The 27,412-nt window shown below is 39.9% G+C and overlaps 1 protein-coding gene across 24 annotated transcripts in view; it reads right to left on the reverse strand.

The window, feature by feature from the left end:
* The window catches only part of KIAA1217 (KIAA1217 ortholog), a 372,954-nt gene that overhangs the window by 48,492 nt on the left and 297,050 nt on the right, over nucleotides 1-27,412 (reverse strand). For 22 of the 24 annotated variants that reach the window (XM_062633607.1, XM_062633605.1, XM_062633609.1 and 19 more), the window contains one exon: nucleotides 2,633-3,465. In XM_062633607.1, coding sequence (XP_062489591.1) covers nucleotides 2,633-3,465 — 833 coding nt within the window. Of the gene's footprint in view, nucleotides 1-2,632; nucleotides 3,466-10,258; nucleotides 10,501-21,384; nucleotides 21,675-27,412 lie in introns of those variants that run through there. The other 2 variants (XM_062633621.1, XM_062633622.1) reach the window with 2 other exon arrangements.

A 27,412-nucleotide genomic window follows, 5' to 3' on the forward strand; every position in this document is an offset into this window, starting at 1 on the left:
GCCAGTGCTACTTCAAGGTAATTTCCATTAAGTGATGGCACAAGAGATGTTTTCAGTGTTCTCAACACACTCCACTAGGGACTGAAGGAACAGCAGTTCTGAGATGACGGGTTTGGTGCTTGCAGGGTCCTCAACCCACTCCTGAGTGAGTGGTCTCGGTTAGCAAGTGCACAAATGCAAAAGACCTCCCTCTTCAGTATTCCCAAGCCTATGAGATACTCAACATTGCCTTTTGCTGATGCCCCACACCTGACAGTCTCTGCATGCAGGCTGACTGAACGCACCAGTCACTTTCTGTGGCCTGATGTTTAGGCTCTTTGCACAGTTATCAGCAACTGGAAAATGTGCATGACAGAGCAGCATATGCCTCATTTTAGCATGCCTTAAAGAGGATGAATTCAGGCCCATCTCTTCAGTCCCAAAATATTCTTACAGAAGCAAACCTAGCTGTACTGCTTATAGGTGTAAACTGTAACCCATTCACAACAAGTATAGGATGCCTTTCTGCCATTATATATGTCACTTTTCAAGTGTTCATAACAACCCTTTCCTGCTGAAGCAGGAAAAGAGTACTTCAGCCTGGATACCCTTAGTATTCCTTGTTTAGTTAAGATACAATCTCAACAGTATTTGCTTTCAAAGTTTATGAATTTATTACAAAGCTAAAATAAGGCTTAGAGCATTTTGTGTCTACAGAACTCAAACCCAAGTCCCAGTATTGCAGCGGTTAGAAAGCATACCAATTTGCATGAACTGCTTTGGTATTTACAACTATTTTTTAAAAGTCACACCTTCTCAAAGTTAAAAAAGTTACAACCTCTAAGGGCAGCTTCCAAGAATGATTTTTTTCAGTGACATGTGGCAAATGCACACCATGCTGAATATTAAGGTCATGTATTTATTTGGAAATGTAATTATGCAAATGCTATTTTCATCACTGTAAATATATTCTGGGTCCAGGACTAAAACACCTGGTGCAGAGCTCCTCTTAAGGAGCTACAGAACTATCTGTACAGTTGCTCTTTATATATTCACAAACACAAAGCCTCATACATATCTGAGTGAACAGATGAGATGCCCAGAGGGGAGAAAGAAAGACACAGATTGGAAAGTTATTGGTGTCCTCCCTCATTTTCAACCCCCTAACAAGAAATTTGTAAAATTTTTGATCTGAAGCTCTCTCTTGGATTAGAATTGGCAAATCATAGAATCACCTGGTTTGGAAAAGACCTTTAAGATCATCAAGTCCAACTGTTGTCCCAGGACTGCCAAGTCCACCACTAAACCATAGCACTAAGGGCCTCATGTACAGGCCCCTACAGGTTTAGTGGCGGATATATACTACAAATATAGTACAGATTATTTAAATATAGTTCAAATTATTTCCTATTTGTAATAATGAAAGCTTGAAATGAAATTCCAGACACCTACACCTATTTTTTTGAAATAAATACATACAAATCAGGTCTCACTGACCCTAGATTGCAGTATGCCCTAACTCATGCTCTTGTGTCAACATAACCAGCAAGCTCTAAGTCTGTGATTTTTGTGGATGTCTGATTTTGTTCTGTCCTCCATTTTTTTCCAACCAATGGATCTCTCAACACATTCATTTTTCTGGCCAAGTGTGGTCAGAGGTGGTTGATTCTTGAGCAAGTTGCTCAGGTGGAAGGGAAGTTTGGAGGCTATATGAAGCTCTGTATCTCCACAGTGGTTAAGGAAGGCACCAGTTACCTTTGGCCTCTGTGAGCTCAGTTTTTTCCAGCTATTCATCTTCGCTTCCCTAAAGAGCTCTATAAAAGTTAACAGCACAAACAATACGCTAGAGATTAGTGCAACTCATACAAATACACAGCAACTGACTGGCAGCGTAACGATTTTTCTCTCCTAGGGCTGGGTCTATGGCAGGAGAAGCCTTCACAGACCTTTGAGTAAATCTGGTCCTTAAAGAGACAGGAGAGATCATTGTCATCATTGTCAGTGCATAAAAGTTAACAACAGTCAGGTCACCAACTATTTGTGATGCTGGAAAAATCACTTGGAACAGCATTCATGTTTCAATTTCTTCCCTGGCACAGAGTCACTCTTCTCAGCAGTTTCCCCTCAAGGAATATTATTGTAAACAACTGTCCTATTTTTATGCAAATTCATGTTTTACAGGAGATAAGACACTAATGATAAATTCTTTCCATTTCCTAACAGTAGATGAGAAAAACTCCACTCCATAAAGAACCAAAATTGTAATATCAGAGTGTCATTCTTAACGGGGGTGAAATATATTCCCTTATTAGCAGGAACAGAACATCATTTGTTCTTGTAACATGATCTGGTTGTCTGGAAAGAAAACCCCTACTTAATCATTTTATTTTATTATATTTTTTCCAATGACTGAAATTTACACAAATGAAAATAACTAGGGATTCATCATGGGTTGACAATACTTTCAGATTAATATCGGGCGGTGTTGCATCTCCTCTAAATTACTAACTACCTTGTCAGATGGCTAATAAACGCTGCAGCCCAGTGCAGCAGCCTCCTACACATTACACTGTCCCCTGGGTGCTAAACGACAGAAGATGTGTGGTTTAGGAACATTTCTCGTTGCATAAATTACGCCCCAGCTCTGCCTTACCTTGTCTCCTTGTCCTTGGGCATCGCAGGTGACCCATAGCCAAAAGGCTGCTTGTCAACTGGAGAGGGCACCACCTCAGCCATGCCTGGGTGGCCAAGGGTACTCCGTGCTTTCGCATCCACAAACACAGGTGGTCCTGGCTCCTTTTTGAAGGACTGGCGGCTGGGGGAAGACCTGTCAGGTTGGATAGTGTGGGGGGGAATGTGAGCGCTATGGTGAGGATGAATATCAATCATTCTCATGTCAGCCATCCTGTGGGGTGAGGCAGGAGGTGTTTTGGAGCCAAGAGTGGGCAAATGGCTCTCTGGGTACTTCCGTGACTTTTGTCTGTACAAGGACTGCTCCAGCATTTCAGGCTGCATAGAGGGGCTGCAGTAAGTGCTTGATGACCTCATGGCACTTCGATGGTAGGCTACAATGTGATCGGGGACATCGAGGGGGTGTCCGGTGTGGGGTGCAGCCAAACTCATCCTCCCCTCGTGAAACAAGTAGGGGTCACCGTACAGACCTTCATTTCGGATCAGGGCAAGGTTTTTGTTACTCATGTCCTCATCTGGCTTCACATCCCGTCTCTCCAAAATGGCGCTTGGGCTGGGAGATATCGAGCGTGAGGCTGGCACACTGGAGAGCCGGTCCCTGGGGATGGTGGCGTTGCCTGGCACACCCACGGGTCGGCCCCCGCCATAGGGAATCCTGGATGGAGAGGGAGGCATGGAGTGGGGTACCGGGGTGGAGGGTGGAGAGCTGCGCATCGTGTGTGGAGGGTGCGTGGCAGATCCAGGGCGAGAAGTATTTGGGCCATCTCGGCCCATATAAGCAATTTCCCTCTGCATCTAGAAAGAAAAGGAAAAAGGTATGAGATATAATATTACTGAATGTGTAAAACATGATGTGGGTTGTGACAACCTTGACATCTACAAAAAAAAACAATGGAAAGAAAACAAACCCTCAAGACCAAATGATTTTCCATCTGCATAAGTAAAATACTTTGGGACCTCAGTGCCAAAGAAAAAGAATAGCAACTATAAATAGCAGTAAAATGGGCTGCATGTTAAAGGAATACAAGTTTTAAAAATGCTTTTATTTACACAAATACCATTTTATCTCAATCTGATATTCATAGCTACCGAAGCTGAAGTCATGGGCTTCAGTGCGAAGGTGTTCTAAGTACATGTAGCCAGTGACAAATTGAAGCAGTTTATTGATCAAACACACAGGCTAGAGTTCAGTGATCCCAAACCAGGAAGAAAATGCCAATGCTCTGGCATCACAAACACACTTGAAATCCTTAGACAAGAAAAATAAATATTACAACTAATAAGCCATTTGCTTCAGAACAGGATGTAGCCTTTTGCTAATAACTTGATGCAGTCTTTGTTACACAAAGCACAGGAGAACAATACACAAACCTTTATTGACTGCAACACAGTCAGGTTGCATGAAAATGGTTTGACCCTATACTACATGTGCTATGGGTTTCCTTCATTGCAAAGATAACAGTACTTCAAAGAGTTTCCAAAGCACACACTCAGAAAGTTACTGAACATTTTATCATAGTATTCTAAGCAGCAGCGGTAACTGCCAGCAGTAAAGAATGAGCAAACAAGGAAAAGAAAGGGAAATCTTCCATACCAACATTAGTGCTTTGTTAACAGAGGCCTTGGCAAAACTCTGCAATAGATACATGTGCTTCTGAGACTGTAGCATCTCACCCTGCTCAGCAACGACCTCTCTAGATGGCTGAACACTGATGGGTGCCCATGAGGAAGACAGGAGAAATTCTCCCTCTAGCAAGCATCGTGCCTGCTCTGGTGCCATTAGGATAAGGTGGATAAACAGGGAGATGGAAAAAGTCAGCTGGGTTCCATCAACTACATATGAAAAGAAAAAAAAGAATAAAATCACAGCTTCTAAAACTTGTGTTGGCAATTTCAGCTTCCCTCTCCATCACTGCCAGGGGATTGTAGAAAACTGAGCATCACCAAGCCCTACTACACGTTCTTAAAGTTACAGAATACACACTAATGTGCAAGTGGAAGCTGCTGCTCTAAGTCTTCACCATTTTTCTCTCCTCTCGCTCCACACTTTGACTGGAGCTTGTGACTGGGTTCACTGCAGTTACAGTGATCCATGGCTGATGAAGCAAGAAATTATGCTCTATTCCTGCCTCACCACAGGTTTTTTCACTGCTAAGGGAATTGCGATGGGGGTGTATAAACAATAGCTGCTCTGATCACAGCAGTCTCCACACTTGGGAATTAAAAATGACATTCCCCAGGGCAAGAGATCAACAATCTGGAGTATCAGGTATCAGAAAGAAGAAAGGAGATAACCTGATTATGGCAGCAGCAATAATAAGAAAGTGTAACAGAACAAAGGAGCACACTGGGATGGATCACAAATGAGGCAGACAAAAGTCATTGAGCCAAAGGGGAACGTGGGATTATTTATTTTTTTTTCATTTGCACAGAGAATCACTGTAGTTTAAAATAAAATATAACTAGACAGTATTAATAAAATTATCAGTGGGTATTGAACATAGTTTTCTATGGGCTTGAAGAAACACTGCAATATACTGAGCTGCATTGTACATTCAGACTCTGCACCTGGGCCAGCAGAACAGGAAGACTCCTACTGACTTGAGCAGCTTTGGGACCGTGACTCTGTGGATAGGTAGTGGCAGATGTTTTGCACAGAGAGAAGAGCCCAAAGAAAGAAAATCTTCCCTGGTTTCTGCTGGACAAGCTATTCCATGCCCTGTTCAGTTGCTTCAGCTGAAGCTATAACAGATGCAGAAGTACCTGGGACAGAAATCATAGACATATGGGATATGCTGGGTTGTAGTGAGAGGAAAATTCCAATGTTACCTTGTAGAGAGGAGAATATTTCCATGGAAGCTTTGAAAGCAACAGGTTTAACTTCCCCTAATGTCTGGACTTCATATTCCCATATATGCTCATACATTTCTCGTAAATCAAAGAAATCTGTCAAAAGAAAATTCCTATTTTCCACCTTAAGGTATTGCTATACGTTGAGATGGAAATGAGGAATTCAAGTATAGGTCTGGGCTATTGCTCAAAGTTCTGTGTCTGAGTACTGCTGTGTATGTAATACTTTTGCTTTAAAATAGCACTTGGAGTACAGCACCTGAATCAAGACCCCACTGGGCTGGGCAGGGTGCAAACGCCTGGGCAGACAACCCTTTCCTGAACAGTTCACTTTCTATTTTAAGCCATGACTCAGCCCTTGGGTGTAGGGTGCAGAAGGGGGGGAGCAGTCGAAGCCATACAGTCTAGGGTGCTCAGGGCAGGTGCAGGGACTTGGGCTGGTGACTGGGAGTCAGGCAGCCTTACTGCTGCATTACAGTGTCTTTTGCCACCTTGTTATTTTCTCTCTTCTCCAAAATCTCCAGATTCTTCACTGATGGCAACTTTAAAAATGTGAATGATGTCTTTTCTTGCCTCTCATCTATAAATCTTCTGTGTGATATTCCTGGCACACTGTTCTGTCTCATATGTACCCCACTTTCTGTGCTGATTTTCTTCTCCAGAACTCCACTACAAAACCCCCACATCGCTCAATGAAAACAAGCACTCACATATGCAGAATGTCTTCGGCCACATGTTCCTGGACTTCCACTGCATGACTCAGGAACTGAGAAAGAGAATATTTGGCTTGTCTGAGCCTCTAAATACGAGGTGATATCACAGCCAATTGCTTTGAGGGCAAAAGGAAGAAGATTTTTTAGTGCAGTCATAGGATCACCTGCTTTTTGCCTGCAGCCATGTAATACATTTGCCTGAAGGTGTGTTCTTCTTTAGCACACAGTTCTTCATTGTTCTTACTACCTATAGGCTTTACATCCTTGAAGTGGAAACGTGGCGTCTTAGTCCTTAGATTAAAATATGGTAAATGGCTAGCAATAATTTCTGTATAAAACATTTGAAGTAAAAAGACATCACTCAGACTCTTTTGTTTTCTTTTTTAAACAGAGCAACAGAGACACTAAAGAGTGTCTAGAGTGAACATCATATAAAACCAACTGTGTTCTTTATTTCAAAAAGTAGTTGGCATACCCAGTAACTTGCTATATTTTTAATGTGATTATGTGCAGAAAGGTAGCAAACCAGCTACCCATCCACCCAAATGGATGACCTTACAAAGAGTCTTTCTCCTGGTAGCTCATATAAAGGGTAAGCAGACCCAGTTGCTGAGCATAGAGCAGAATACAAAGCTCGTGGCAGCTTCTGGCCTCTTGAATAGCACTTTTACCCTGAAAGAAGGAGAGAGCTGAGGTTTCACAAGCCTTATAGATACCAAATAGCAAACTGCTGTATACTGGTTCATCAGCTGTTAATTTCTGCGGTTCAACCCAGTCTTCCATCCATCATCAGGACTAATACAACACTATGCTGGTCTTTATTCTAAATTTGTTACAGCTCATGGCTTGCCCCAACACGGGCATCTCACAATGAAAAAAACATCCTTACTTCTATTTCTCCAGCTGCCTTCAGCACATCATTCGCACCTGTGGCACACGAGGCGGGGCACGCGTTGTGCCTGCACGCACATCAGGGCAAGGCCAGCACTAAGCCTACACTGATTCAGTGGCACACACCAACACTTCATCTCACCATGCAGCTGGATACCTGAAGTACAGCCTGACTTGTGCCATTATCCGCTAACATCTCACAGCAAAACAGGTGAAGGGAAAAGTAGGCCAGAGTTTTTGACCTGGCAGTCATTCCCATCGCTCTCCCAGGCCTCCTTGACATCAGTAGAGAACACAGCAACTGGCTTTGACCCAAGGATTTTAGCCTGCCAAAATACCTACAAGGAGCATGTTCCCAAGATAGAACTTATCCAGGCATCCTCTTGGAGACACCCTGGAGTTCCCAGCAGACTCCCTTAATCACCTCTCAGGCATGCGAAGCTATTACTTTTCTTACTTTCCCATTGACACCCTGAATTTCCCTGAGGAAACTGCTCCTATGCTCCTCAAGCTGGCTCACCCAACAGTAAACAGAGGACAGCTGTAAAGAATTTTATTGAGAGCTTGCAAAGTCTTTGATCTAAAAGCTAGAGAAACACTAAGTACTGATGCAGTAGTGATAAATTCAAGTATCTGTAAAGTGGCCTTTTATGAAAATTGCTCACCAGAAGAAAATCCTCTAAGAAAGGAGGCAATCCTTCACTTTTCTAATCAGTAAAGACGTCATTAAAGAGCCCCAAATCCAATAACAATACAATCCATTAGTGTGTTCTTTCATCATAAAAATATAAATTGACAGCTTCAATATACTAGTTGTCCAAAAACCTCAGTTTAATCAGTAGTTGCACTGCGTGATATAACTTCTTTCATGCCTGATCTTTCATTAAGGTTGGGTTTGGACAGCTGAAAGCACAAACCATTTTTTGCAAAACCTCAGTCAAATGCAGCTTGAATATTTCTGAAATAATATAATTTGCAATAATAAATAGTGCATTTGGAAGTTATAGAATAACTAAACAGTCTGAAAAGAAATTTTTTAAGTATCTGTACCATGACTATATGTCTGAAGCCAAATCCTTATGCTATCAGACATCACTGAGAGGTTCCTCCAGCTTCCCATACTTGAAAACTACAAACACATTAGCATAATCTTTAGCTTTTTCTGGTCAGGAACTTTCCAATGAAGAATTATTTCAGCAGACAACATTGATCCAAAAGTTCTAAAACATTTGGTAAAAAAATCAGTAAAGACAAAGGTTGAAAAAAAAACCCCTCAATCCACCCAACAGATTTCAGTCAAATACCGACATTATTTCTTATCTGACATCCTTGAAGTGCTGTAGAGTTTTGGCTTTCCAGATTCATAGACCTGGGACAACTCAGATTCTGCCCTTGAGTAGGGACCCCAGTTCTTCCATGGTCTCTTCAGCAGAGCCAGTACTTGGTAATTTTGGGTTGATCTTCTAGACCAAATAGTAAGACATGCTAGCGGTTTCAATGTCCATCTCTCCTCAGTAGTGGACTAGAAATGTATTCGGCAATTTTGGCTAAGAATGTGTCTTCTGATGTTCAAAAGAGAGAGTTGAGACCATGACAGCTAACCTAGGCTGAGATGGAGACCTGGCCTCAGCTGACTCTGGCCCTGCAGTAAAAGGCTCTAAGTGCTGCCAGGGTTCACAATTGTTTTGCATTACGGGAACCACATGCTGGTAAAATAAAACTTATTTCAAATGTTCAAACTTCCCATGAACGGGAACTCTAAGACCCAGCTAGCTGTTCTTAAGATGTCCCAAATATTTCCATTGTTTTTTCCTGCATAATTTTCCAGACAAGGATTTGTAGAACTCCCCGAGAAATCTCTACACTTATTACAAGAATGGGAAGTTAATTAGCAGGCATCTAGGTTTCAGTTCTTTAGCTCCTTTTGCACAGTTTTGGTATATGCCCAGCTGTAAAATCTCTGTATTGTGGTGAAAGAAGAGTTGAACTAAAAACTCAGAACACCCATGAAACTGTAATTTTCTGGTTCTAGTGACTGATTACACCAGAACAGAATACCTAACTGCACATATATGGATATGGCAAGAGAATCATCGGAGTTTTCCTCTTCCATTTATGCGCAATTCTATGTTTGTTTCTCTTCCCTTGATCAACAACGCTGCCATCAAACAACATAAGATGTTGTTTTAGGATGAACCTGCGATGATCAATGGTGGTGAATCCACGCAGTCTCTCCAATTTCTATGTTCATAGTCTTTTCTTTTTTTTTTTTTGCCAGGCTCAGCTGCCTAGAAGCTCGCATGGACAAAACAGGAGAACCAGAAGATGATGTTCACTGTTCCAGGAGGTGGAATTCAGAATTCAGAGCACATAAACATGACCCTCCAGGAAGAAGGCATCCTGAGTGAACCATATTCAGGTGTCATTTCCATGCTACTCAACATCACTGTGACATCCACTCTCCATGCATTTCTGCCAGTTGTGCAGGTGTACACAAAGGCTATGGCATAAGCATGATTTCATCTTCAACAGCAGATTTTTTAGGATACCATACTGTAACTGCCACAGAGCATCAAACACATTCTTAACATTACTGTCCCTTATTTTATATCTATATCTTTAATGCACACTTGTGCATGAACCCAGTCCCTACAGCAATACAAATGTTTTACCTCAAGGTATTTTACATGTCTCAGTATGTCCTTTTATATCCCTGACTACATATAAACTTAATTCATACCATATCCTAAAGCTCCCATGGGGAAAACAAAGAATACCTAGTTCACTTTTTACGGAATGTAAAACAGATCCGTAAAATACTAAGTAACCACAAAACAAATTTAATGGTAATATCAAAAATAATGTTTGATTGCTTCACCTTGCCTTTAAGTCAATGTGCACACTGAAGATGGATCGTACAAACAAGCAGAAGGGAGAGTTTCAAACCAAATCATACATAGCCTGCTTTTTCAGGCATAATTTCTTCATCTGTCCTGATGCTACTCTGAGTACTCGTTTTTACAGTTAAAAACACCAACAGTCTTATTACGCTCTTAGACAACATTGTTACCTATGGACAAATAAAGCAATCTTTGATAAGGTTTTTTTGCTCTGAAACAATTAAAGGCACTTACTGTTACTTAAGGAAATCACTTGTATAGCTACAGCAGTGAGATGAACATTTAGTTCCACTTCTTCTAATAAAGCACTTTCTGTTTTCAGCCTTGAATTTAAATCCTCAGTCTACGGTATAATATTTTGTATATCCATGCCTTCTGGGAAAAGGTTTTTGAAAGAGTGAAAATGTTCCTTGTTCCCTCTGCTCACAACAGGGGCAGGCCATCTTGCTTTAACCGGTCATCTAAGTAACGCTGCTTCAATAGACTGAAGTACTTTTCCACATGACAAGCCTGCAATTTCTCCTCCCCTTCAAAATTAGTCACTAAATAACCTCCTTGGCATGTCACCCAGTCACAAACTGTGCAACACTATGTGATTCAATCGCTCAACCATTTTTTAATGTGTGCCCATAAGATGTATAGAAAGAGACTCACATCACAGAATAAAGTACAAGAGAGACTCACAAAGGGGAAAGCCATAAATAAAATAGCAAGTAACCTCTGTTTAGGTAAGAGAGTGCATTTCAAAGGCAACAACATGAAACACATACACATTAATTCCCCAACAGGTGAATAACTCCAATTATTTAGAAAATGCAGTACTTACAATTCTAGGAGAAAAAAAAAAGAATAAAAATACAGCACTTATAAACTTAGAAGCTTTTTTCTTATTCAGATTTGGCAGAAGGAAGTGCAAGCCCCTCCCGTGGAGGAGGCTGTCTATTCATTAACAAAGCACCTGAGCTGCTTGGCTAACCTGAACTTTGGGGCCCCTATAAATCAATTTCATAGTTATCTTTGCAGCACACCACAGTAGACGTGATGATTTTATTTTGTTTTAAAAGGTTACAATAGAGAAGGCAAATGTAAAAAAAAAAAAAAAAATTTGAACAGAAAGCATGCTTCCCTCTCATCCCCTCACCTCAACATACCACAGTATACAGAAAATGTCTTCTTAAAAATACAGTACTCACAGTCTAAAAGAGATGGTACTTCAACATCATAGGGAAAAGTCTCATGATATGAACAATCCAGTAGTTACCTTCTGGTTGTGGGGTGGAGGGGTAGGGTTTTTTGCTGTTGTTTTTTTTTTTGGGGGGGGGGGGGGGTTAACTTGTTTTTGATTTTATGTGAGCAAAAAAAATGCCTATATCATAATGACTGGCATTCAGAAGAAATGAAACATGATTTAAGCACATGACCATGAGCTAATACTGCTGTAAAGAACCAGTTGTAATGGGACCTTACTGAAGTAACATTTCTGTATCACAGTACTGCTTTCAGTCCCTCAGCCATTAGTGAGGGAGGCATCATTCACTTCCGCTACAGAAGGGCAACCTGACACAAAGGGTGTAGGTAATAGGACAAAGATCAGGGCAGATCCGGTAGCCAAAACTAAAAATCTAGGTGTTCCACCCCTTACTGTACCCAGCCCAACAGCAGAGAAGTCCTCCAGCTTTGCAGACAGCTGCTGTGCATTCTCATTCGTAATGTACATTGTAAATTTATATGCTATTATTGGTCTTGACCAGAAATTCATGAAATTATATGTAGTGTAATATAAACAGTCTTTTCAGAAATGTGAAAAGTACTCATTTTGTCTTAAATGTTTAGTTTTCAGTAAAATATTTTTAAATATTATTTTTATTAAATATTTGCACTAGAACTATAATAAAGTGGTATTACAGCACAGAAACAATGTTAAACCTATTTATTTTTATTTCAAATATAATCAGTCAAGGCTTGTTTCTTGCTGTATAGGAGTAAAGCAGTATTTACCATTGAAGCATCTGGTTTATATTTGGCAGGTTTAACTAACCAGTCAAGCATCCTCTTTTAATGAATGGATGTATATACTTGACCTAGTTAAAAGCTGCTTAGGTATGCTGACCAGCCAGACTCAAAAACACCAAGAGTAAGAAATACGAGCAAATTATCCTAGTACACTTTTATGCCACACATGCTTTTCAACAGTTTCAGAGAGTATGTTCTTCCATCTATGTTCTTCCTCACAAGCTAACAAACCTTCAGTGAGAAATCACATTATTATGCTAATATGCAGGATATAAAAGACCACTTTGTTTCATTGCAGTTTCTCTGCAATGAATTGCAAGCTGGTAGGATGCACATTTTCAGTAATTGGACTCTAGCATGATAAAGTATATCCCAGAACATCAGACATACTATAACTAGTTCTCCATACATCTGGCACTATATGCAAGAGTCTTCAAGTACGTCTGATGCATATGAAAAGTTTTTCATTAGTGGAATGAATCTTCTTTTAATTTTAAAATACATCAGGCACAACATCATAAATATTACACAGATATATCATTACCAAGGGTGTAATTTAACTTGTAGGTTCTAACAATGCATACAAACCATTCAAGCATCACTTTCCATTTCAATTACTTTATCAGAGCCCTCAAGCGCAGCCTAACTTGCCATGTATTATCCCATGTTTAATTACTAGCCATATATTTGTTTATAACATACTGTACAGAACAAGAGTTCCTGTTCAGTTTAACCCCCTGTAGAAGCAAAGGGCATGCCCCTAAGAGGCACAGCACCCTATGCTTCCATGAGATCAAGCCTGGAAGTTTAGGTTAGCTTATTACTTTAAAATAATGTCTATGTTAATGACAGACCCAAGTTACCACTGAGCTAAATCGCCACTCACCCTACTTTCTTCTCTGTTATTAACAATCTTGATCTGTTGGACCTTTCCACCAGTTTGCCCAACACATTAATTCTTTGGGTTTTTTTTTTTCATTTTTTGTTTGCTTCTTTAATTTTTAAGCAGAAAAAATGTTAGAGACACAACATCAGTAAACCACACAACTATAAAGACAGGGAATATTTACTGTGGGGTATACACATGTGGCACAGATGTAACTTACTGCTTGACTGCTGATCAAAATTCTTTGTCCCTGATAACAGCTCTTTTGGTTCCTATTCCCTTAATAATATTTTCATGCATGGAAATAATTAAGCAGTTAATGTCTTGTACTGCTGTAAACAACCATTTCCTTGACAGAAAACAGGGAAGCACTTACAGGCTGGATTGCTAGTCACCACCTCAGGACTTGGTTTTATTCTCAGCACTATGGAGCAAAGCTTGTGATGGAGGCAATGGGGTTTTGCTTAAATGCAACAAGTTAGTGCAGTCCAGCAGAATCCAAATTGAAAGTTTTTTATATTTATATTTATTTATTTATTATTTATATTTATATTATAAAAATACTTTTACAGCTGTATTACAAAAGAAGCATTTCTCCTGTTGTATTTTAGGTTGGGTTTTGGTTTTTTGGGTGTGTTTTATTTTTTCTTTTTTTTTTGCCAAGAAAGTTTTCATGCCACCCCACCAGTTCTATAGCCTATTCAGCTTCTAATTCTGATCCAAGAAACTAACAGTTTAGGAGGACAAACACCTATGTACGGACCTGTATGCACAATCATCTCCCAAATCTGCAGTCTCTGATACACAAGACGCTTGAAGGTACCTGGAGAACCACCATCAGCATCTTTCTTCCATCTGCTTAGGCAGGCACCATGACAGAAACCTCTCAGTGTGGCTATCTACTTTCTGCAGTGAAAGGAGAGATATCAACCCTTAGCTTTGCCTTCAGACATTCAGCAGAGGAAGAAAAAAGTGGTCATATCCAATCCTGATCCCTGAGCTTCAGAACAGAGACCCCTGAGTTGCTGTCCTTCACAAAGGCACCACGGTGACATACACACTAGCACCCAGCCAGGCTGCGCCGGTGCCACGCTGCACTCCACACTGTTCTCCACAACCATGAATAACTCTTCCAAATTGGCCTCAACTTTCCCACATCAGCTCCCCAGCCCACTGCCCATATTTATTATACCTACAAGATGTGTGTGGTGTTTCTCTGAAGACTGAAAATCCTACAGAAGCTCTTTGAATTTGAGAGGCCAAGCTAAACAAACAGGGAGGGAACAGAACAGTTCTGGCTGCCTGACATATGGGATTTGAGATTATGTACAGACTACACTATCTTCTCCTAAACATACACATTGTTTGTTATTCCCTCTGTTTACTGATTCCAAAAGCATGCAGTAAAACCAATATGCCTTGGTGTACACATAAGCACCATAAAGTTCTCTTATACTCATTCCAAGCTCCCTAGTTCTTAAAAAAAAAAAAAAAGCACACAAACAAAAAGCCCTCGCACACCTCAAAGCACATAAGTACTAGCTAGACTGAACCACTATAAAGGGGACAGGCAGCTCTATGGCTTCACTGCTGGCAAAGCAGCATATTCAGAAGAACAGCTGGAGCTGGTAGTGTGAAGCAATCTACATGCGAAGCCTTTGAACCAGCCCACAGGTGAGCATCTAAGCTCCAAGAGAACAGTGCTTCATTGTGATATGTAGATTACATTATGTATACATGCATACATACATGTTTTCCACACCAGCAGTACATTTTTGGTCTATACTTTGGTGACGGCAGACCAACATAATCAGGAATTTTAGATTTTTAGGGATTTCAAAAATTAAAGGCAAGCAAATAAAAGTGGGAAATCCTGTGCTGGAAACTCCATAAGCCTCTCAAAATTTATTTTAAGTTTACAAGAGCAAATATAGCCAACTCTCACTGGAGTTGCATGAGGAAGGTTCTGCAAAACTGAGCTATTACGTCAGGTCTGCAGTCTGTCTCTCTACCCTGTAATTTAAACCTCATGCTTCCCCCTCATTTCTGTACTGATTTAAACAAAGATTTTCCTAGCTATAGGAAAGTATCACAGTATGTGTCACAGGCATATATGCATTAAGCACCTCTCAAAAGCTAAGACAGCACTATTAGTTGTGAGAATTTGTCTCATCTAATATTGCATTAAAAGACAATCAGCCAGGCACCCTCCAGAGTCAGCTCACACCCTCTACAGCCAGCTAGGGCAAGATGCTCTTTGGCTTTCCCAGCCTCCAGCCACTGGCTCCAGTGGGCAGCAATTTCTACCCTAAGCTTATAAAGATCAGACTTTGTTCTGAATTGTCTCTGGTGATCTTACTTGTTTGTCTTTTCATTTAGCTCACTTTCTGCTCTGTTCTTCATCCCGGTTTTTCCCTTTCTTTTCTTCTTTGTAAGTGAAGCTGAGATACTGTAACTAGAGGGGATAATGGCAGCTTGGTGGATCCAGCCTGGCCTGGGGTTTCTGTTTGACTGAGCTAAGAATTAAGGGTCTCTATCCTGAAGCTGGTAATAAATATTATTCTTCAACAGACCAATATAGAAGCTCTCCTCTTCCTACCATTAGCACTTCTACTTCTGCCAAAATTTTTTAAAGCCTAAATGTAGAGGACTGAGTACGTAGCACGAACTTCTTCCTGCTTCGTCCAGATGTAATGCAGAAATATTAATAAAAAATAGCAGGAGTCATATGCTGCAAACATTAACTAATACACAACTCACGACTTGGACTTAGTGATCTTGAAGGTCTTTTCTACCCTAAATGATTCTATGATTCTATGACACTGGGAAGAGATGGCTATGTAAAGAAGAATTACATGAGACGGTAATAGGGAATTCTGAGTGTAAGACTACACAAGAAAGAGGAAAAAAAGACAAAACAAAAAGGGAATGAGACAAGGTGAAGGACAGTAATAAGAGTTTGTGAAACAGTCTAGAGATGAAAGAGAGATGAGAGATGGAGTGCTGAGAACTAAATAGGGAAATAAGAAAGGGATAATAAATAATAAAGAAAAAAAACCTCAACTAAAATAGAAGACCTAAACTAGGAGGTGAGGCACTGGTGGGAAAAAAAGGGGGATTAAAGAGACTGTAGCATATGAAGAAATATTCAACAAAAACAAAAAAATCAATGAAAGAATGAGCAAACAATGAGAATGGGAAAACATGAACTAATGCAAATTTTCTTTAAGACTAAACAATTTTGCAATAGTTCTTCTTATTACAATGCTGTAGTCTATCACAGCAAGCGTGGGAGAGTGACAGAGGAAGAAGGGAAGGAGAAGAGGAAAGAACAAAATACATCCAACATAAACTTCTTTAGTTTGTTTTAACATTCCAAGGCTTTGTGGGGGTTTTGGCAAGGGTGGTCAGAACATGAGGATGATGAGGATGGTTTTTAGGAAAGAAGTGAGCAGATCATTACCGGTAAATGCCAGTTGAAGTGACTTGTGAATGCTTGAGGGGAAAGAAGCTATGACCATCACTTGCCTTTGTAATCCACTCTCATATTCAAAACAAAGATATTTGAGATGCACTTTAAAGTGACAAATGCCTTTTGAAACCTACCACTTAGTTCAGCCTTTTCCGCTGAAGATGTAATTAAGGTTCAAAACAGCTACATACCCTTCAGACAGTGCTGAAAATAACAGCTTTTTACAAGTCAGGCTTTAGTGCACCATCTCTGAGACTCAACATGCGGTGGGACTGAGTGCTGAGAGAGAATGCTGAGGTGGCTCTTACGCTCTGTACATGTCAGTCATTAGTGTGGGACAACAAAAATTCTGGTTTGATGAAATCACCCCCAACCTCTGACAAGTGATGAGACTTGTCACCTGTATGTGTGTGCATGCATATGTGCACACAGCTTTTACTTCTCAGTAAACTTTTTCCTGTATCAATTCTATCATGTTATCAATGCCCTGACCACAGACTTATGACCCCAAGCGCATCTGTGCAGCAAGGGCTCTTTGGCCATCATAATGTCCAACTGCTCTTGCCATTCTTAGTCCAAGACCACCTTTTTTCAGGTGTAAACCAAGAATTCAACAGAAAGATAAGGGGAAAGCAATGTTACACTTCTTGCCTTAAAACGTTGAGCTTGTAACATGCACCAGCTTAAATCTAGCTAGAGGAGCAGGCTTTATATTTGGGCTAGCCTGGTTACACCTGTACTAAACCTGTTGACACTCCCTAGGTGACACTGTCACAGATTAGTGGTCAATGAGACAACTTCAGTGACATGCCTGGTGAACTCTGCTTGGAAGGGAAGGGAGCATAAAGCCATGTAGAGCCTGATGCAGAGAAGTCCCATGAGAGCTTCCAGCCTAGCCACACTTTAGGCAACCTGAGCAAAAGGATGCATGAGATGCAGCACATTTTGCATTGGCCTGACTGAAATCGCAGTGCCTCTGTGTGGTTTACTCCTCCAGCAACATTTCATTGTTTGAGCTATCAGCCTGCTACCACTCTGCATTACTTCATTCCTGGTTGGAAATACAGGAAACATCTAGATCAGTGAACAGGCACTCATTTCTGCATATTTACAAGTGTATTTCATTTCTTACAAACAAATGGAATTTGAGAGTAAAAAAAAAAAAGTTAAAATTATCCAATTAAGCAGAGAGAAGTTAACAAATCTCTCATGTTTGATTCTGCTATGCTTCTTTAGCGTACTCTCCAGACAGAATAGCGTGGTGAGTACACTAAGAAACCTCTTGGCATTTCAGCCAAGATTTTTCAGGGTGTTATCACAAATTACAAAAATATAAACACACTGAAACATAACACATTTCAATCCTAAAAAGGTTGGATTTACATAATTACATCATTGGTTTGCCAACATCCACATTTATCTCATCAGTATAGTATGGCCCACCCATCCCATAAGCTATTAGACTGTTTAGACTGAACATATAAAAGCTGTTACTGGGGTTTTTTTTAAAGTTAAATGATGACACCCCTCATAACTAGTGCGGCATTCTAACCAACTCTTTCTTTTGCTTTCAAACTGTTTATTTCTTTTGTGTTTCCACAGATGCTTTTTAGGTAAAATTTCCTGAGAACAAACAGGAGTTGTGTAATTCATGAAGATGTGGCAAGCATTTCTTCTCCTCTCCCCATTCTCCTTGAAGAGATCAAGCACATCACATACATAACAGACAGCCACCACCAAAGCAGGAAGCCAAACCCTTCAAACTAGTCTCGGTTTCAACACTTCCTCAGGGCACCACTGAACTGATGGGGTCATCCCTGTTGTTTTTTTTCCAAAAAAGGAATAGTTTCAAACACGTACAGTTCTGGTACAGATCAGCATATTTATTTGGTTTAAATGTGCTCTATATCAGATTTATGCTCTTTAAAAAAAGAGACACTCTTAGAAATACTGTCATAAATCAAAATAAATGCATGGCTTTATGGCTAACTACTTGGCCCTTATTTTTGTTCCATACTCTTCACACTGCGCTGAAGCCAAATAAAACTGAATAAATTGATATGGTTAAATGAACACAAAGGAAAGCATAGCTCTTCGTTTCATCTGGCATTACCAAGCAACTAAGTCAAAATACAATTTCTGCTACAGATATATAGAATAGGTTAGGATATAAACAATATAAAAATGCTATAAAACAGAGCTGACAGTTAAGACCTAAGAAGTGTGTTTACACCTGGTGCCTGCGGTATTCTGTTTCTTCCAATGAGGACATAGCAAATCAGAGGAAGTAAGTTGCTGTGCTGAGTTTAGGAGTCAGCAGTATCAGCAGGAGAAATGGTCATGAAAGCCTTATATACAGCTGAATTTTGCAACGTAAATATCCAAGCTGCACAGCATCTCACAGTTGTAAGGCCCAGCAGTAATTACAGTTTTAAGTACATCTTTTGCAAGGTTATAAGTGCTATCAGTGCCTCAATTAAGAGTTGTCTTAGATAACAAACTTCTTTCTACACTGCTTGAGCCCTATGTTTTCATTTAACTTCTTTCTATCAAAACCAAAAAAATATGCAAATTGGTCAGTGGGGCTGAAGTGAACAATCTATTTTACCAGGGTCAAGATATCTATAGTAAATATTGAGAAACAGTGGGACTAACCCTTTACCCAGCACACCCTGTGGGTCTTTGGACTTAGTCACAAGGAAATCTAATTTGCAATGATGTAAGAAAGACATATATTCACACAAAAAATAATTTCAGCATCACATCATTTCTCATGGATTCCTCTTGCCTGCTGATATTTGCAACTGTCTTGCTTTTGCCAGCTGAGGCTTTTTTTAACCCTAGATCTTAACATGCATCCAAGAAAAGATATTTTTACTGCTCATATTTTCAGAAGTCTGATTAGTTTTCCAGAGCCCTTATTAGAAAAAGTACAATCCAAAATGGAGAAGAATCAAGGTCCTCAGATATGTAGCTGTGTTCTCCCAGACATCAGGTACTGGTTTAACTCGTCTTTGTTAAAAGGCAGATAGGGACAGAATTAATTTTCTTTAGCATTCATTAGTCTTATCTAGAGGCAAGTAACTAATAATGTACTTAAGTGAAGATTCAGTGGAAAGCAGAGGATTTGGGTCATGATTTTACATTTTGGATATGCAAAAAATTTCTTGGGAAAGCTAAGGTCCTGAATGACAAACAGATGGCAGGTTTGAAGCAAAGAAAATCAAAACTATGTCTTCTAGCCTTGCTTGGGTTCTAGGAAACATGGTACCAAAACATCTACCTGCACAAAGTGATTTTTAACTCCTGTTTGAGTAACAGCTCATTTGGAATACTTACTGGAAGTCATAAAGCTTGGTTGGACTTTGGCTTACAGGACTCCAGCAGTTCAGATAAGCTACCTGGTTTACAAAGGAGGTAATGGAGGACATCCCCTCCTAATAAGGGAGGTCACAGCCATGAGCATTTTTATCATCTGTCAGCATGTTTAGGGAGGTCTGGCAACATCTGACTCTGTCAGCTACTTAAGAATTTCAAGTAAACAGCCAAATTAGTGCAAATTGTTCTACTAAAAGAAAGGGCAGGGAAGAAAAAAAAGGAGCAAAACTTCTAAAGAATTGGAACAAGGAAACATTATGTAAAAAGAGATGAAGCAAGAATAAAACCAGAAAATAGCAGACAATAAAAATGGACTCGAATCCAATCCTTACATTGTTATTCAGGGCAAGCTACCACTGAAGGCAGTGAAAGCTTTGCCTGAGAACCTCAGACTTACGTGAGAGATAAGAATTCTAATTTTAATGAAGGGCAGAAAAGACCTTCACACAAGACAGATCATGTGTTGTTATTAAGTAACTTCATCAGCTCCAGGGCAAGCTCTAAGCAAACCTCAACATGAGAGGCAGGTTAGCTTGAATACAGGCCTGTTACTGGGAAATAAAGAACTCGCTCCCTAAAAATTCCACTGAAACAACTGCACTGTGGTTGCAAGTTGATCTGTTTCCACAGACGAAACTCTGGGAGTTTCCAGGTTTGTGCTATCTACCAAATGACACTCCTCTTATACTAACTGTAAGATTACTGCATGGGTGAGGCAAGCTCATGTTCCTTGGATGGTTCAGTATCAAGAACATGACACTTTTTTTCAACGGCCAGCTTAGTATAAACTTAAAATCCATCCTCATTATTTGAATATTTTGTAAAAGATATGTTTTAAAATGTTGGTATAGTAATAGGATCTATCTAGTTAAATTCCTAACACATGATGTTTGTGAAATAAATATAATACACCAAAGAACATAGCCATCATATTAAAAAAGCCACAACCAGTATCCATCCAAGTGTAACACAGGATCTGCATCTTTAAACAGACTGAGTTTTTGCCAGAAAATATTTGAGATTTATATATCGGTTTATGTGTAGCTAAAATAAAAAAAAAAGATATTTTCCCTTATAACTCTATCCACTTTCCCAGTAAATTTACACAGGAATAGGTATTGTATATCAAAGGACATATGAATAAAAGAGAACAGGTACATTTACAGTCTTTCATCACAGTCTGATTTGATGCAGCTACTTCTCAGTGTCTGCAGCTCTGTAGCTGCATAAATAATTGGCAACTACTGACAACCCCTTCAAAGCAAAAGTAGTAAAAATCAGTAAAAAAAAAAAAAAAAGAAATCCACAACATCAGAAACTTCTTTTATATATTTTGTTCAAATCTCAGCAAGATTTGTAATGGCAAGTTGGAAAATAACTGTTTAATACATAAACTAGACATAAAATCTGAGAGTAGAGTTTGGTGATTTAGAGAGCAATTAAACATTTATTTTCTCATATGGCTCAAGGAAGAAGAAACAGTTTTCATTGTTCTGATTTAAATTCCCAGTTTATATGAAAATATCTTTTCATTTGGGAGAAAAGAAAAACCCACAAAAGAAAAAAGAAAAGGAATTAGATATTTTTCATTATTTATAAGCATCATCTTACCTTACATGTCTTGCTAAGTTCCGTTTCTAAATGGCTTTGGCAGGTATTTTAATTCAGAATTCATTTCAGCAATACATGCCATTACATCTTCTCTTTAAAATAAACTGCTTTTTCTCTTTTCCCCAGACAAAGTATGTGGGCTAAATGAGCTGCAGCGTCTCTGTTCAAGAGATTTCATGGACACTCAGAGGCTTGCTTTCTACTGTATGAAAGTTAAATCTGAGTAAGGAAGGCATTTTTCCTGTCCCGGAAATCAGTATAACCAAAACCAATGCTGAGCTAATGAGAAATGTTTCTTCCATGTGTTCTGTTTGGCAGACACTGCAAGTCATATCAAGGAAACACGTGATGTTTATAAATACAATATGGCTCATGTTGTCATAACCTCTCAATGACAAAAAGAGCATTAGAAAAAGCAGACAGCAAAACAGCAGGAAAGATGAGATTTGTATCATTTGGAAGGTCTCTATCAGATAATAGAGGTATTAGTGTTTGCTTTTTCTTTTTTCTTTTCCTTCCCAAAAGAAAACAAAGTTTTATAGTAATAGGATCAGTAAGGCAAACACATGGCAACTTATATAAATGCTTTCCTATAGGCAATCCTAGCACTAAAATGCATTTACTCAATTTATTGCTTGAATTCTTTTCCAATAAATACTTTTGTTCTAAATACCTCTATGTAGTTCAAGGAGCTGTTATATTTTTCTAGCTGTAGTATGCAATGAACAAATGTAATTCTGGCAGCATTTGCAGCTTTGTGTTTATTGATGTTAAGATCACAATCCCATGAAAAGAAGTTAGTTAAACACCTCAAAGAAGCTGGATGTACGTTTACAGCTACCTTAAGAACACAGAAGGATGATCCTACTCGTATTATCTCTATCTTTCCTGCAAGCCAGCTTGAATTTCAGGGTCCTTGAATGCTTTAAATACTTGGGGAGCTGTTTGAGGGGTTTTAGCACTTGTAGGGATTTTTTAAGTTCACAAATTTCATCTAACTCTAGAGTGTTAAAATATTAGCAACCTGCTAGCCAGGCACTTTCAGGGGCAAAATGAAAAGATGCTGTTGTTCAATTTCATTAATAAAAGCTATTCAGCACAACAGCTACCAAACTTATCAAATGTTTGTCTTATTTTATTGTATAACTAATCTTAACTCATCCCCTCTCACTTTGGCAGCCCAAACCCCTATTGCTGCCAGCAACATCATTGCCTTTTTGCCATTCTAACTCCTAGATGTTGTTTCCAGGTACCCCCACCCCTCCAACTCAGCTCTGACTCAACTTGCCCTAATGTTTTTACTAGAGAAACAGTCTCTAGAAAAAGTCCAAATCACCCCAAAGTGTACCCTGATACAACAGCAGCCACAACAAGCATTCTTTGGATATTCTGGCCTTGCCCACCAGCAAAGGCCTGGGACAAAGCACTGACCTGGTAAGGTCTTGTGCAAGTCAGGGAATCGAGCAAAACCATGGTGGGTCTAGGACACTTTAAAACAAAGTGTAACCCACAGACTTGAGGGCAGGTGGCTGGGAGGAGAAAGACTGCCAAGCAAAACAGCCACTGGTTTGTTATAAAGTAAAAATTCCCTCACAATTCTCAAAACTGGCAGACAGATGAAGCCCAAAAACTACTGCATAAACCAACATTATTAGTATCCAACTGTGACACCAGGAATGCAGACAAGCTGCAATGACAGAAGGTGGAGATTGTAACTTAGGATTCTTCCCATTTTAGCCACTCCATAAAAGGAAGGTCTAGGGAATGAGGATAGAATATAGGCTATGCACATTTGGTGGGGGAATCACTTCCACTTGGAGTCACCAGGGGCTCACAGCAACAGCCCAGGATAAAAGGAGCTGTGACACTTTCAAAGGAATTCAATTCATTCAGCAACATACAAAATCCACTGTCAGTTCTTTAGTGTCATCTACTGATTTCAATCCATACACCTTCCTGAATATGAGAAGACAGGCAACCTGGACCCTACACCTAGTTAAGTCTCAAAAACCCTCTTCCCCTTCAAGTCTACGTAAACCACAAATCACATTAATTCTAACGGCATAGACCAGCATGGCTGTGTACATGCATTTACACTGGAATTCAAAACAATGCCAGAGAGAATAAAAAGTTCATCTAAACATTTGGATACAAGACAGTATTTTGTCAGAAGAAAGTATTGTTGTACAGAGAGCTAAAAAGTGCTGTAAATGTTACAAGCTCAGGGAAAGGATAAATGAAATGCAGCACCATGAAGATACATTTTTCAAAAGAAAACTGCTACAGATTTTCAGCATACATTTTGGGAAAGGAGTAACAAAAATCAGAAGAGCACAAACACAAATATTCAGGGAGATGGCACTATGTGGATACTACCTCTTGCTTGACCACCATTCAGCATGGCTGACTTGTCAACCAAACCATGCTCTTCCAAGATGTAAATGGCCATGGCACAGTTATCAGTAGGCAAGTAAGGAACTCCGAAGAATCCTATCTGAAGAGAAACTGTCCTTAAGAGCTTGCTTAGACTGAGCAAAATCCCTTTTTTCAAACACAACCGATTCAGAAAAACACATGAAACAGAAGACCACAAAATCAGAATTAATGGACATGAAAGCTGAGCGGTTTGATAGGAGATCTGAATCTGACAGATCCCATATTCCTCTTGCACATTCTGAGTCTTCTTGTCCATATGGATAATACTTAATACTTCAAGTGTTACTGCCAATTCTTATACAGGTCTCACATCTGTTTGGTAGTTAAAACAGGTGTCCAAGCTGGCAGCTAACATTATTTTCTGAGATTATTTTGGGTCTGTTACATGGAAATGATTATAAATCACATGGATAGAAGCCTGAACATCATCAAACCCAGGGATAAAGGTTCCAAAGGGACAAGAAGGCAAACAGTAGAAAAATCTGCAAAGACAAAACTTTTCCAAACCTCAAAAAACTGAAGCTGTAACTCACATATGGCAGGAGATACAACCACACTCACAGCATCACCATGGAAAAATGTACTTACAACAGTTAACTCATCATATTCTAAATAGTGTTCTTTCAACCAGTCTGACAATAAATTGCTTTCCTGTAGGTTTTTTTGAAACAGTTAACCATGATGCAGTTATTCCTTACTTCCCACTGTAGTGAATTTAGCACTCATATCACATGAAAGAAAAGAACATCAACTTACCTAATGCTAAGATGCATAAACACAAAAGGAGGGATGAGAAGCAAAGGATTTTCCACAATATTTTGGGCACCATGCAATACCAATACATAAAATGCACGTTTCTTACTGCCCCCACATTTCCATCCCCTTTAATCTGATTTGCTAAGGAAAGAGTTATAGATAATCCATCTGCTTATTGGTGGGTGCCCCCCCCCCCAACCTACTAAACTGTGAATCTGCAGGCAAATTTGAACCAGATTTAATCAAAGTGCCGAAACCATTAGACTATTACGTCCCTACCAAGAGATTTGTGAGAACACCCTACAGTACTTCTACCGAACAGAAGAAAAGTTGCAGTGTGTACTCCACCTTTTTAGACACTGGAGGATGAGCATCAGAGAGAGCACTATTACAACTCTCTACTTTGAAAGAGCCTCGGTTAGGATCCAAGTGTTGCTGCAAAGGAAGAACCTAACCAGAAGACACACATCCTTAGACAAACAGGTTTCATTATTTCCAGAGCTCAAGAAATCACTTGTTTCCACGCTCATAACTTTGAAGTGCAGAAGTTCACACAGATCAAAGGGAAGATTTTTTGCATGTTTCTCCACAAAGTCCCTATGAACATCCTGGCTTCGATTTCAACTCTCAGACCAGAAAGACTAGAAATTTGCCAATGCAAAGGAAAGGCCATATAAGAAAATAACTGTTTTGTTGGAGGCACAAAAATTCAAAATGGCACCTTTGGCATTTCAGCAGGGAAAAATACAATATTTTACCATGTAACCACCACTTCTGCCAAGGTAATCACTGTGTCACCATTATTTCTGAGTTATGACCAAAGGAAGATAACTCAGCCATAATCAGGAGATGTCAAGTGTGTATGTTTGTCGTACAACATATATTTTAAAATGAGAAATAGATATTATTACAGTTTTTGCACAGAAGCAGCACCTGTGTTTAAAACAACTCTGTTAGGCAGTAAATGCCTGGCAGAGGGCCAAAGAAGTAATCTTTACTTTTGAATGTATGTAGCTAAAACAGTAATTAACCATATCTGAAAACAGGTCTAGAGAGCACAAATAAAGCCTCAGTAACTATATTCAGCATCCACTGTGCATGGAAAAAGAATAGTATAGCATAAATTTATAAAGCCACAGTGAAATAGTTTCATGAGTTAATGTCATAATGGACAATGATATTATGCCACGCCTTCAAATATGAAAGAGATGCATTGACTACACCCTGTTATTGCTACAGGAATATAACCATAATTGAATAATGTCAGGACCTTAAAGAAGACACTAAAAGCTATCATAGAATCATAGAATAGTTTGAGTTGGAAAGGACCTTAAAGATCATCTAGCTCCAGCCCCCTTGCCACAGGCAGGGACACCTTCCACTAGACCGGCTTTCTCAAAGTCCCATTTAACCTGGCCTTGAACACTGCCCAGGGATGGGGCAGCCACATTTTCTCTGGGCAACCTGTGCCAGCGCCTCACCACCTTCACAGTAAAGAACTTCTTCCTATTATCTAATTGAAATCTACTCTCTTACAGTTTAAAGCCATTACCTATTCTACCTAGACCTATCACTACATGCCCTGGTAAAAAGCCCCATCTACAGCTGTCTTGTAGGCCCCTTAAGGCACTGGAAGGCTGCTATAAGGTCATCTTGAAGCCCTGTCTTCTCCAGGCTGAACAACCCCAGCTCTCTCAGCCTTTCTTCATACCAGAGGTGCTCCAGCTCTCTGATCAGATTTGTGGCCCTCCTCTGGACTTGCTCTAACAGGTCCAGGACCTTCTTAGGTTGAGGGCCCCAGAGCTGAACACACTAATCTAGGTGGGATCTCACAAGAGTGGAATAGGTGGGAAGAATGAGCTCCCTTGGCCATGCTCCTTTTGATGCTGCCCAGGTATGGTTGGCTTTCTGGGCTGCAAGCACAAACTTTTGGCTTATGTTGAGCTTTTTGTCAACCAACACCCCCAAGTCCTTCCCATCAGGGATGCTCTCAATCCAGTTTCTGGTCAGCCTTTTTATGTGCTTGTGATTGCCCTGACCCAGGTGCAGGACATTCATTGCACTTGGCTTTGTTGAATTTCATGAGGTTAGCACTGTCCCACCTCTTGAGGCTGTCAAGGTCCCTCTGAATGACAGCCCTCCAGTGTGCTGACTGCATCACAAACTTGCTGAAGGTGCACTTGATCCCACTGTCCATGTCACTGACAAAGATGTTAAACAGCACTGGTCCCAGTACTGACCCCTGAGGAACACCACTTGTCATTGATCTCCATTTGGACATCGAGCCAATGACCACAACTGTTTGAGTGTGACCAACCAGCCAATTCCTTATCCACCTATCACATCAGCCATTTGAAGCATGTCTATTTGCTCTCCACTGTTGTGTGTGCAACAGTACGGATGATCAAGTAATTAGATTTCTGACCTATCAGAAGGACATTTCATAATTGAAGTACATAAATGAAAGGTGGTTGAGAATAGTGCCTGTAAATAAACTATTGCAATCTTTCTAAAATAATGAGGACCTAACTGTTGAGGCAGCAGAAGTGCTTACATGAAATATTAATAATAAAGCAGTGAGACATGCTCAGAATTGATAACGGAACCAAGAAGCAAATCAACAATTAAGCAAATTACTTCACAGGAAATTTTCTGCTCAGTTGAATCAGCTCTGGAGCACACATAAAAGCCACAAAGCAGGAAGGACAGTAGTGGTATTCCCTTCTGGCCCCATCAAGCTGATTTGGTTGTACCATTTCCTGGGTACAGACCTAGGATGGGTGCGGAGAAGATGAGGTTGTTTAATCTCAACACCAGCCCGTGCTGCAACATTAGC

This window comes from Pezoporus occidentalis, unplaced genomic scaffold (genome assembly GCF_034315485.1).
Source record: "Pezoporus occidentalis ecotype Australia unplaced genomic scaffold, CSIRO_AGI_Poc_V1 ctg40, whole genome shotgun sequence".
In the NCBI taxonomy this organism is placed as follows: Eukaryota; Metazoa; Chordata; class Aves; order Psittaciformes; family Psittacidae; genus Pezoporus; species Pezoporus occidentalis.